The 12895-nt window shown below is 27.4% G+C and overlaps 1 protein-coding gene across 2 annotated transcripts; it reads right to left on the bottom strand.

Moving 5' to 3' along the window:
* Positions 1–3264: 3264 nt before the first annotated feature.
* LOC150022954 (serine carboxypeptidase-like 35) lies at positions 3265–5539 on the bottom strand. 2 transcript variants are annotated; one of them, XM_090297860.1, is made up of 8 exons: positions 5274–5539; positions 4977–5081; positions 4700–4888; positions 4538–4617; positions 4155–4418; positions 3922–4061; positions 3742–3834; positions 3265–3658 (listed from the first exon to the last, which is right to left on the bottom strand). In XM_090297860.1, exons 1-8 carry the CDS (start codon positions 5524–5526, stop codon positions 3400–3402), a joined length of 1383 nt encoding a protein of 460 aa, XP_090153986.1. In that variant the 5' UTR covers positions 5527–5539; the 3' UTR covers positions 3265–3399. The 2 variants fall into 2 exon arrangements, with proteins under 2 accessions (XP_090153986.1, XP_090153985.1); XM_090297859.1 differs by having other exon boundaries at positions 3742–3831.
* Positions 5540–12895: the final 7356 nt, after the last annotated feature.

Raw genomic sequence — 12895 nt, 5'->3', positions numbered from 1 at the left:
ATACAAGACATAATGCTTTGAATTATTGTCTTTCTTTTTCTATTTTAATTTTAGTACTTTTCCTAATGTTTCTTTCCATATCTTTCCAATTTTGAGCACTGCTTAACTAATAAGCCATTCTTTTTTTTGTTCTGGCTTTCAACTAACTCTGTAGTAGGTAAGGTCAAGAATTTATTTACTGTTATATTATATATAATGTCATCAAAATAAAATAATGTCTTATCTCTTTTTTTATTAAATACTTAGCATTATCTTTATGCAATAAATTAGTTAAAATAAAATAATTAAAATTAATTAAGATACTTGTAAAGTTGATTATTTTCAAAATGAATGTGCATTATTTATAATAATGTTAAATTAATAAATCGTAACATTTATTTTGAAATGTAACTTAATCACCCTTATTCATAAATTTTTAGTTATATATATTATTTTATTAACTAATATAATTAATTATTGACAATAATAACCTCTAAATTCTCTCCTTAAATATAAATTCATCTACTATGAATTCACATATTTTGACCATTTCACTAAATACATTAGTTTCATTCAGTCAATTGTTTTTGCTAAACAAATTCTATAACAGAAAATTTAGTGTTTAAACTGCATTTTAATCCATTACAATCTCAAAGACTCATTTTACACTTTTATTGGTTATGTGGTGACTACTTCTATTTTATTGATCCTAAAAAAAAAGTTCACAACCTTTACATAGATTTTTTTTTTTTAATTTCAACATAGAATGAATATGGTGAACTAGTGTCATATCTAGCACCATTTCAAAAGTAATAAAATAATTAAATTAATAAATAAATAAAAAACTTATAATTTTAATTTTAAATGCATTAATATAATAAATATTTTTAATGTTTAAAATAGTTAGAAATATAATTAATGAATAAAAAAATAAATTTTTATAAAATAAAAATAAAAAATTAATAAATTAAATATGTTTAGTTTGAATTTTTTTAAGAATAAAGAAAATAAAAAATTAAACCTTACAACAATTTGAATCCATAAACAAAAATTAGTATTTATTTTGATGATGTAATCATGTTAATTTCAAGTAAAATAATACAAAACATAATTATTAAAAAATCTAAGTCAATTAATATTAATTAGTAGGAAACACATAAATAATATTGAAGTGTTTACTCTAAAAAAAATCCTAAAATATAATTTATATAATTTTGTATGTAGTAAATTATAAAATAAAAAAAATGAAGTATTAATAGAATAATCATTAAACTATTAAAGGAGTATGGTGGTATATGATTTTCATAATATAGATGTAATTTATTAGATATAATTTTAATGAGCAATAAACTTAAACTGGTAATTATTTATTAAATTTTGATTGTAGAGTCCTTAATTTGATAGGTGTTCAAATATTTTTTTTTATTAAGTATAGTCTATTGGAATGTCTTTTTCATTCATTTAAATTTATATATTAAATAAAAACATTTTAGGAGTTTTTTTAAAAAATAAAAACATTTATAATTCACTTATGATGATAAATATAATTTAAACTATAAAAATAATTTATAAATATTTTTAAAATTGTGATCATTATGTCACTAGTATCATTCCTTTTAGTAACTGTAGGGGCAGTTGAATGCGAGAAATTGGTGGGTATAGTATAAAGCGGGTGAGGAATAGCAAAACGATTGGGCTAGGCAGAAGAACCCATCATTTTTAGGGATAGTACTGGGGATATAAAATCTGAAGCTGTAAATAGTAACTATTGGGCCAGCTGAATGTGCCCAGGCTTTTTAGCCAATTTGGTGCGGATATAAAATCGTAACGTTAGCAGATAAAAAAACTGGAACAGGCTAATGGGCCCTACATTTTTTAGAACTGAGCGTTTAGATAAATGAAAACAAAGGCTTCCAAAAGTAAAAGTAATAATAAAAAATAGAGGCTTAAGAACTTGGTCACCTAAAAACATTTCAAATATAATTTTTATTAATATTTATGGAAATGCTAATCAAATATTAAGAAACTTCAGAGTGATGAGTATACTAAAGTCACCCTCCCTTATCTTCAGTTGATTTTTTTTAATTATAATTAAAAAATAAGATAAAAATATTATTGTATAAATTTGATTTTATTTTAAAAAATTCTCGGACATGGATTTCTTGTATAAAATTTTATTTTATGGTTCATAATTTCAAAATTCAGATTTAATTATTTTTTAAATTGTTATTTTGTTTAAAATATTAATATGCAAAAATAATTGCGGGTAGATGAATCAAACTAAATAATATTTTTTAGTTTATATCTATTTTATTTATTTGTTAGTATTTCCAATTTCGTTAGCTTTTTGTATTTTTTTCAAATTAATTCTACTGTATTATTTTAATATTTCTCAATTAAACTTAGATGCATCTTAGTATACTTTGTAATAAATATATATATATGAGCTTCCCATTTTTATACATGCACATATATATAACTTTATTATTTTAAAATAAATTTTCTATTCATTTATCCAACAATGTTTGTAAGAGACTTTTTATTGTTTTATAAAACTTTATTCATATAATACAATGAAGGACGATTATTACCAATTTTTCCATTATCATTATACTTGCCAAATTTAACTGTTGTTCTTATGTCACAATTTTTTTTATAAGAAAGTTTTGACATCAAATATTAATTCTCGTTATATATATATATATATATATATATATATATATAATTAAGCTATACAAATATTAAAATACAAGTATGTTGCCTAACATACTTTTGATAGAAAATCCACACTTAATATTCTGTTTTATTATTGCTAACGATAAAAAAAATTACACTCCCATTTTCTTTACCAAGTATATTTACAGTTTTTTTATAAAAAAATACAATTAATATAGGTTGATGTTAATGGTTTTATGTGTATACCTTTTCACAATAAAAACATTCTTTATATCAATATTTGACCCGTCTAAACCAATAAATAAATATTAACATCAACTTCTTGCTATATCCACACAGACTCTACAGCAATGTCTCGGGAGGAGCTAGAGCTTGCGGTGCTTCTTATCATCTTCAACCAACTATATATGAATTCTATGTAATTTACGAATGTTTACGAATATTTTTTTTTTGTCATTCATAATTTATTTTCTTCTTAATATAAATTCACTTATTAATGATCATAATTTGCAGACGTTAAATAAAAGAGGAATATGTAAAAATTAAGTGTTAAAACATTTTATCTTAAGAAAAAATTAATTATGTAAAATAAAAAAAAAAACTTACTCCTAGGAAAAGAGTCATCAATCACATAGAATTAAGAGGTTCTTAAGCTACGGTTTTTTCAAACTAATAATTGTTTTTCATTGATCTAGGCACAAGCCAAAAGAACATACACAATAATATACATACAAGTAGAATGAACTAGAAGCGAGAAGATGGAAGAGGTTGAGAAGATAGGAAATGGGAAAAGAGAGTAAGTGCTGGTTGTGGTGCAGAAACTGGAACTTGGTGGCCAGCACCTCTAACGGAGGCAAAAGTAAGACCACCCTCATACTCCTCCACCCACCCTCCCACTTCTACACCTGCAAACCAAGGTCTCCACTCTTTCGTTATATTCAATTTCAACTCTTCCAAGCTATATTTGGTTGATAATATGGGAACTCTACCATCAGTGTCTCCACTGTATACACATAAAATTACATGTCAAAATATTATAACCATAACTATATATTGAAAACAATCCAAACTTATTTAATTGCATACCTGTACATCCAAATACGTAAACCAACCCTTAATAGTTTCTGAATTAGTGGTAGCATTGTCTCTGGGGAGTCATTCCATTTCTCAATTATACTGCTTCATCATAAAACAAATCATATTACTATAGTTTATCAAATTAGTTATATAAAAAATAATAAAATATTAGTATGTGGGAATAAATACCTGCAAACTGTAAATGGATAAGGCAAATTAGTTATATTTGCATGGATTGCCCTCTGAACATTCTTCTTGTTGAAATACTTTGTTACATGATCATTTGGACAATAATCGTATCCTGATGATGGTAATGTATTCCAAAGAGCCTGAAATGCAACAGAACAGAAACACTTATCTATATGCATGGTGAAAGGAATTTATAATACCTACAGGCTACCCAACTATAATATAATACTTACATGTGGAAGTCTTGTTGAATTTGGTATTTTATAATCTTTGTCTTTGAGACACACCGGTGAGTAAATATTCAAAATGTCAATATCCGAATAACATTCTAAAAACTTCATCCTAAAAGCTTTGCATTCTTTGGTGTGTTCCTTTTCACTGAAATTACAGTGCCTTTTTATTCCATCCAAGACTTGTGTTGAGATTATTCCATGGCTCCAAGCATAATCATATATCCCTTTTGCATCTGTGACCGTATTTATCACAGCATTTCCCATCTGAATTTTGATCAAAATAATGTCAATTTAATGAAAAACTTATACCAACATTTTTAATTTATAACTTAGAAAATTTATAAAGTCGCAAAAAGAGAGTTATAAAGATAATAGGTAATTACCATGAGTCCCTTCAAATTGATGTATGGACCTCTTTTATTTCTTTTATATATAAGGTCAGCAAGTTGTGGAGCATAATGTCCTGTGATTTAAATAAAATGTTCATTAAAATACAAGTTATTCATAATTAAATATTTAAAAAAAAAAAAATTAGAGAATCTTACCTCCATAACTCTCTCCTACAATATAAAATTCGTTGGATCTAAAATTTGGAAATCTTTTGAACCAACCAACCAAAAAGTTATAGTTATCAGAAGCGGAAACTTGATCACCAAGCTCACTTAAGTCCTTGGAATTGTTTGTATAAGAAAAACCAACAGTAATTGGTGAATCCAGAAATATGATGTTTGCAACTGGAAAATTAAGATAAAATAACGAAATTATGCTTCCAACTAATTAAATAAATAAGTACTTTAAAGTAATAGCAATGAGATTACATACCTTTATTCCAAGAAAATTTGTTAAATTTTAGATTCTCTTCCTGGTCTACCAAAAATGGACCAATCTCTTGTGCTGCTCCAAAGGCAATTGAGGAGCAACCAGGTCCTACTCAACAAAGAGTAACTTGGTAACATGAACAAAAAGAACAAAACCAAGGTATAGGACAAAGACAACAACACCACCCGAAAAACAATTTTGAATGGAAAAAGGGTTTGAGAGGTAGAGTGAGGTGAGCATACAATTTCTTTTTACAAATATAATGAATTAAAATGAGAAAAAAGTGTGATCCATGCTAACCTCCATTAAGCCAAAGTACAACAGGTTTACGTGAAGGACCATCTTGAGCTTCAAAAAACCAGTAAAATAAGGCTTTTTCTTGGTTTGGTCTTAATTTAATATAACCAGCATAGTGATTGAAATTGACTGGTGGTTGTCCTGGCAAATTTTTTACTCTATCTCTCTCTTGCCATGTCTCCTCTTGGACAACCATGTTTGCCATAAGGGAAATGAATAAGGTACAGAAGGTAAATGCCATTGATGAGAAGTTCATATTGTGTGGGAGAGTTTTTTGGGGTTTTGAAAGAAGAGGAAGAAGGAGTAGGTGGGGATCGGTGCACAAAGTCACAAAGTCACTAAGTGAAGGCGGAAGAAGGAGGAGGAGGGGATCGGTGCAACTAAGTGAAGTGGCGGAAGAAGGAGGAGGGGATCGGTGCAACTAAGTGAAGTGGCGGAAGTTTATGTAATGGAATGAATGGTAGTTTATGTAACGGAATGGTGAGAGGCAGAGAGAGGTTTGATAGCATGAACTTAAGTGGAATGAGGGGTGGGTGGGTAATTATTATTTATAGATGACTGCTTTGATGATGATGATATGGAAAGTGGTGGATAGGAAAAAGAAAACGCAGGAAATCTATAATGATAAAAATGAATGGTAGTTTATGTGATGGTGAGAGGCAGAGAGAGAGGTACGATAGCATAGACTTAAGTGGAATGAGGGGTGAGTAATTATTATTTATAGATGAATAGCTGCATTTATATTTAGGGTTTAGGGGTATCATTTTACACATTTTGTCTCTAAGCTTCCATTGGAGAATGACTTGGACAGCCATGCAAGGACATTGCTATTTACGTCCAAGACTTGCCATAAAGCAACAACGTCATTCATCACTCAGAATGCTATCATATACATTCTTGCAAACACAATCACATTATTATGTATAAATAATTAATAACCACTATTACGCTTTAATTATTAACTACAATTATTCCAAACACAATCACATTATTATGTATTGTTCTGCTAGGGAGATGGGACCTAGAGAACTGTTGAAGTCTTCTTCTCCTTCCTTCGGTCGGTCAGGTGACTGGGTAGTGAACTGAGGTTCTCTTCGTCCTCCTGCTTCTCCTTCGGCCCTCGGCCTCGGCTGAACACCGGATGGTGGGGGTACCTGCGAAGGCACTCCGACGCTCAAGTCAGTAAAGCGGGTGGTCAGCTCTCAGAGTGATAAATGACATACCTTACTCCTTGGGATGCGTACTATTTATATTATTCTAATGGGCCTACCTTGTTGGGCCCATTTATCGAGGTGGACACCTCTTAGGTTTGCATTACCTAATTCTTAATGATAGATTAACTTCACTGATCTTGGTTTGAGCGTTAACTGTAATAGGGGTCGGCCATCGGCCAAATCATCATGGCATGGGTCGGCCATCGGCCATGTTCCAGTGGTCTCGGCCGTCTCGGCCAAGTCTTCTAAGGTCTCGGCCTCTCGGCCAAGTCTTCTCAGGTCTCGGCCTCTCGGCCAAGTCTTCCCAGGTCTCGGCCTCTCGGCCAAGTCTTCCCAGGTCTCGGCCTCTCGGCCAAGTCTTCCCAGGTCTCGGCCACTCGGCCGTCCCGGCCAAGCCTTCCAAGGTCTCGGCCTCTCGGCCAAGCCTTCTAAGGTCTCGGCCCCTCGGCCTCTCGGCCATACCGGTACATGTATAAATAATTAATAACCAAATGCTAAATTCACTAATCAATATATGCATGCATTCTCCCCTTTTTCTTTAGTCAGTATATTCAAGCCTTTAATTTCTCAGTTTTTTTTCTTACGTTTTTACCTTCTATGTGTTTTAAGTCACCGTCATCATGTAAACTCTCATACAGTACTTTTGGAATATAGAATACTCTTATTACTCTTGATATTAGTACTTAGAGAAAGAATCTAAGACATTATTGGTGCCATTCTATGCCGTTTCATAGGATGTACAATTTCGACAGAAATGGTATTCCACTACCCTATTATCCACTTTCCACTTTTTTCTTACTCTCTCCTGCCTTTCTTTATTTTATCTTTTAATTCCAACATTCCACTGTCTCTAACACTCAAACAATTTATTTCTCTCATAATTTGTTGCACTCAACAACTTCCTTTTTAAGGTTACCACTTACTCTTACTTTTGCTGAATTACTCTACATTCTACACCTCATCACACTAATATCTGCAGGTACATCCTATGATATTTACCCAGTGTGTTCTTACACGACTTAAATAAATGGCTTTGCACGATTTAAAGTTGACAAAACAAAGTTGTGGAATCATGATAAAAAGTAAGGACTATGGTTAATGAGAAGTTTGAAAAGAAAGGGCTGAGACAAAGGAAGAAGAATTATTGTTTCCTCACCTTTTTCTTTGTCTATACTATTGTTGTCTCTAGGTTTGTTTTCCACGTGTGTCCATTGTTGCAAACTTGCAGACATTTAGGTTTTGAATTATTGTTGAAGTGGACTTTGGTCCTTCACAGAGACAAATTCAGGTCTTCAAAATCTATGCAGTCTTAACATATCATGGCCCCATGAAAGGGAGAAGAAGTTGAAAAGAAAGGTATTCATAAAAAATCTTTATTTTTTATTTACTAAAATATAAAGACGAGGTCTATTTTTCTTTATTATTTATAATAAAAAACATTATTATTTTTCTAACTTCCATTTCTACTAACCTTTTTATATTTACTTTTTAACATTTCTAATAAAAAGTAAATAATATCTAGTGTCTAGTTTGTTTGTTTTTTACTAATTATTTAAATTTAAATTTGGTAAAAAAAAATTGGTTCTAATTAAACATTAATTTAAAAATCATTTAACAATAATAAAAACTAATTTAAAAATTAATTTTTTTTTTAAAACATCTCTAACGAGTAACTATAACAACTAATTATTTTTTATATCTAAAAGTTGGTTTCTATTTCATGATTTTTTTAGTGTTTAATAATTGTTTATTTTAATTATATAAACAAAGACATCATATATAGATTGATTAAAGATAATTTGTAAATTTAATCCTGATAATGAATTTCGTTTTTATTTGACTACAAGTAAAAGGATAAAAGTTTAGACATAGCTGGAATGAAAGTTATTGAAGTTACTTACCACTATATTCATTTTTTTAATGATTTATATTTATTGTGTTACTTGTTAAGTAGCTTAGAAATTAATTTTAAATAATATAATTAGTTATGTTTAATTATAAGGGATTATTTATGAAAGTTGAGTTTTTAAAAAATGTTGTCAATTATACTTTAAGATAATTGATTCTATCATAAATATGTGAAAACAATATTTAGACAAAAATAATAAATTATAACTTCACATTAACTTCAAAACTTATATGTTGAATCACATAATTTATTAACTGTTGACATTATTAATTATTTGGGAGTCCAATGAAATGTTACAAATTTGTTTTTTTTTATATTATTATTTTTGTAAAGATTGTGAGAATATATGTTACTTATAAGTTTGTATAATTATTATTACAGGTTTTGACTAATATATATTTCATTTATTTATGTTCTCTTACTATTTTTTTAACTAATATTAGATAATATTTTTATCTCAAATCATAGTAAATTTTAATTTATATATAATAAATATATAATATAATTTATTTCATTTTGTATGTATTAAATTTAAAACATGGTGAATCTTAGAAAAAAAAGACCCATTCGACTAGCGCATACTTAAATTATAAAAATATACATGATATTATATAATTATATAATAAATCATATTTACATTTAGTTTAAAAGTAATAATATTAAATTGGAATAGAAAGGGACCGTGTGTGAGTGAAAATGAATGTTTTCCATGTGAAGGCACCTAGTACACGAGTGCTTTTCCCATCCACATTTAACAAAACAAAATATCTATACGTCTTCCCTTAGCCCCTTCTTCTTTCGGGTCTATGATAGGTGACAATCAACTTCCCTTTTGTCTTTTTTTTTAGTCTGATGACACATAAATTAGTTTTTGTTAGGAGTTTCACCTCAATAATTTAAGCCTCTTTTTTTTTATAAAATAAAAATAAAAAATTTAAAATTTTTAGTTTAAAAATTATTCTTTTAAGAATAAAAAAAATAAAAAAAAAATTAAATTGTACAACAACATAAAAATTTAATCTATAAACATAATTTAGTATTTATTTTTATTATTATTAATGATGAGTAAACAAATATATTTGTTTTTTATATTTATTTGAATGATACGTATAGATTATTGATAATATAAATAATTAAGTATTTTAATAGTTATCCTATTATGTAATTTTTGAAAGTATCAAAAGAATATGTCAGTTGATAAAGAGTCATAAAATTTATTATATTAAATTAAAATTATGTTAATATATGAATTTTTATGTTTGGAAAGTAAAAATTTAATACAATGTGAGATTAATGAAAAATATAATGAAATTGATCCTTATTGATCAACTGATACAAATAGGTCCACATTCACATACAATACTCCAGAGATTCAAACGCACGTTAATTAAAAATTTTCACCAGTGTTTCTCTTATTTTAGTGTGTATTATTATATTGATTGATTTGTGTTTTTCTATTAGAAAACTTTCAAAATATTGAATTCCTTGGAATGCTAAATCTAAGTGTGTTTTTCTTTTAGTGTAGTTTATTATTTATCATTAAAATAAAATAAAATCTAATACGTAGATAGTAAAATTTCCAGAATAGTCAATTAAATAATTTCGATAGAAACATTTGGAATAATTTCAGATGTTACTGGAATCAAGTCATAAAATGTCCCTACCAAATCCGTGCTTCCACCACTACTCTTCTCTTTTTTATTCTCATATGTGTACGATACCAACCAAAAATAGACAGACAACCTTTTATTACTTTCTACCTGTGTCTGTGTGCCACAAAGAAATCTCTTCAAACATGTCGGGGAATCCTCATTTATTATTTTTAATTTGTACTAAAATTTAAAGTTGATCCTGATAAGGAGATGAATTTAAATAAATATGGAAGTTTTCGTCTTCTTTCTAGCAGGTTGTTAGAGTTTTACTGGAATCCTTTTCGCCTTTTCGTGTTTCTCTTTTGTTTTTCAGTTTTAAATAAATGCGAAATGGAGGAAGTACCTGTAACAGATATTTCGATGCTTAAATCAGTAAAACAGGTGATCGACACTTGATAAATACACAATAATAAATGACGTACCTTATTTTTTGAAATGTATATTAGTGTGTTGAGTCTGATGAATGGAAATTGGTTTTAGGAAGTGCACTAACTAACAGCAATTACTTAATATGCAATCAGGGACAAAAAAGTTGAGTATGGGTCAGTGAGAAGAGTTAGTGGTACTCTTGCTCATACGTCCCTAGCTAGGGCTTGTGAAGGAGAAAAGGTTGTTTATTTGTAAGAAAGAGATGCATGGTCCCCTCTCTAAAGTCAGGTTGGCACTGAGAAATGAAAAGTGAAAACTAATAAATTTGATGTAAAGATAAGATGAGAAGCATTTGGTTTGCGTAGTGCGAGGTCACATCAAGCACATGCAAGAGTTTAAGTCCTCCACCCACCTCTGTCCTCAATTGCACTTGCAAAAGAAAGTGGCACATGATTGTTTCTTTCTTCAACAACTCCTGCCCTCCAACCAAAGCTACTGAACTCTGGCAAATGACAGAGCCTGTAGAACCAGGCAAGAACATTGTATGTTGCTCAAACTGCATTTCTCATTCATCAGGATGCTCATTTTTGCCACCCTAAGCAAGATCATATATTCATAACTCTAGAAAAATACTTACTTGCATAACAGACACATTCACTTTATAATCTATTCCAACAATATAATTACTTACTTATCTACAATATATTATTACGAGAAAATTATTAAATAAAAATTAATTTTAAATACTAAAATAATTAATAATAAAATTAAAAACCATTTTATAAATTAAAATTTTTTTATATTTAAAATAAATTTTATTATTAATAAAAATTTATAAAATAATTTTTAAATTAGTATCTGACTATTAGCTACCAAAATTTTATCTATTAACTACTTATATTCTAAATTAGTTTCTATTAGAGACTAATTTAGAATCTAAAATTTTAGTAGTTAAAACTTTATTAGTTAATTTATATACCAATTTAAAAATCATTTATAATATTTTACTAATAATAGAAATCACATTAGATATCAATAATTGTTTAGTCTCTAAATTAACATTTAATTTAGTTAATATAGTGACTAATTATTTTTTTTTCTAAATTTGGTTACTATTTAATAATTTTCTTGTAGTGGAGGAAATAAGTTTTTAGTGATTCTGAGTTTTTAGCAGTAAGAAAGAAAAATATTTTTTTTACTAAAATGAAACAATTTAAAAATTATATGGTCTAAATTACACTTGAAGTATAAACTGGTGTATTTTAATTTACAGTTATCAAATTAAACTTTTTATAATTATATATATATATATATATATATATCTATATATATTAATAATTATATTAAAATATAAAATATAAATAATTAAAATATTAATATATTAATATATTGAATTGTTAAGAATATATTTTTCAAGGTATGTAAATATATCATTTTTCTATTAAAAAGAACTATATGTAAGTAATTATAGGTCTAGAATTGATTTTATGTCAATGCAATTTCTAATAAGTTTTGTCTTGAAGATTTTATTCTTGAGTTTTAATTACTATTTTTTCTTTTAAAATAAAACATTAAAACATAAATTAGGTATTATCAAAAACAAACTAACATAATCAAATTACCAAATTAACATGATCTTAATTATGAAAACGATTGTCTAAATACACAACAATGATCAAGAGGGAACCTTAAAAAGTTATGACGGTAAATAAGTTAACTTCAGATATTATGGCTCTCACAAACCAGAATTTGAATAGGAACTTGAAATAGTTTTTATCATTCAAATTTAATAGCTATTTTTTTATATAATAATTTTTTAAAAAATTTGAAAATTTTAATAAAATACATGCATGTTATTGAAAAAAATGTGTAACAATAATTTTTGTTGTTATATGAAGAATATTGTAATTTGTAAAAAAAATAGATTTTATATTTGATAGTAGTTATAGTTACATAATCACAAAAGGACTATTTATTCATGTATAAACTATCACTTATTGTAATTAATATTGGTTGAAAATATTTTAAGATTTGGTATATTAATGGATTATACATTTCATCTCAGTAGTATAAATCCATAACATTTTCAAATGATATAGTCAACAAAATTTCAATATAAAAATTAATAAATGGTAGGTACAGCCTTTTGTTATCTTTTTTTCACCCAACACTTGCTTTCTAGTTAAATCTTCTAATAATTGTTCGAATTTAATTTTGAATGTTTTAGAAAGAAACTATATCTATCATGTTATGTATAAATCATTTAAAAATATGTTAATTTCTGGTCATTTAGGTTGCAAGTAAAAGTTACAAACAAATCTGAAAAATCGACAAATTGCATATTGTTATTTCATCAAATATAATTGGTTCATAAATTTTTTGTCACAAACAAAATTTAATGAGAACACAATTCTCTTTTTTTTATCCCTTCATTTTGTGAACTAGTATTTGGTTAAGAAAGATTGTTGTATTTGTCAACTT

The sequence above is a fragment of the Phaseolus vulgaris genome, chromosome 11 (genome assembly GCF_051622355.1).
Source record: "Phaseolus vulgaris cultivar YP4 chromosome 11, ASM5162235v1, whole genome shotgun sequence".
Lineage (NCBI taxonomy): Eukaryota > Viridiplantae > Streptophyta > Magnoliopsida > Fabales > Fabaceae > Phaseolus > Phaseolus vulgaris.
Note: the sequence above shows the minus strand (reverse complement) of the source record. Positions and strands in the feature narration are given on the sequence as shown.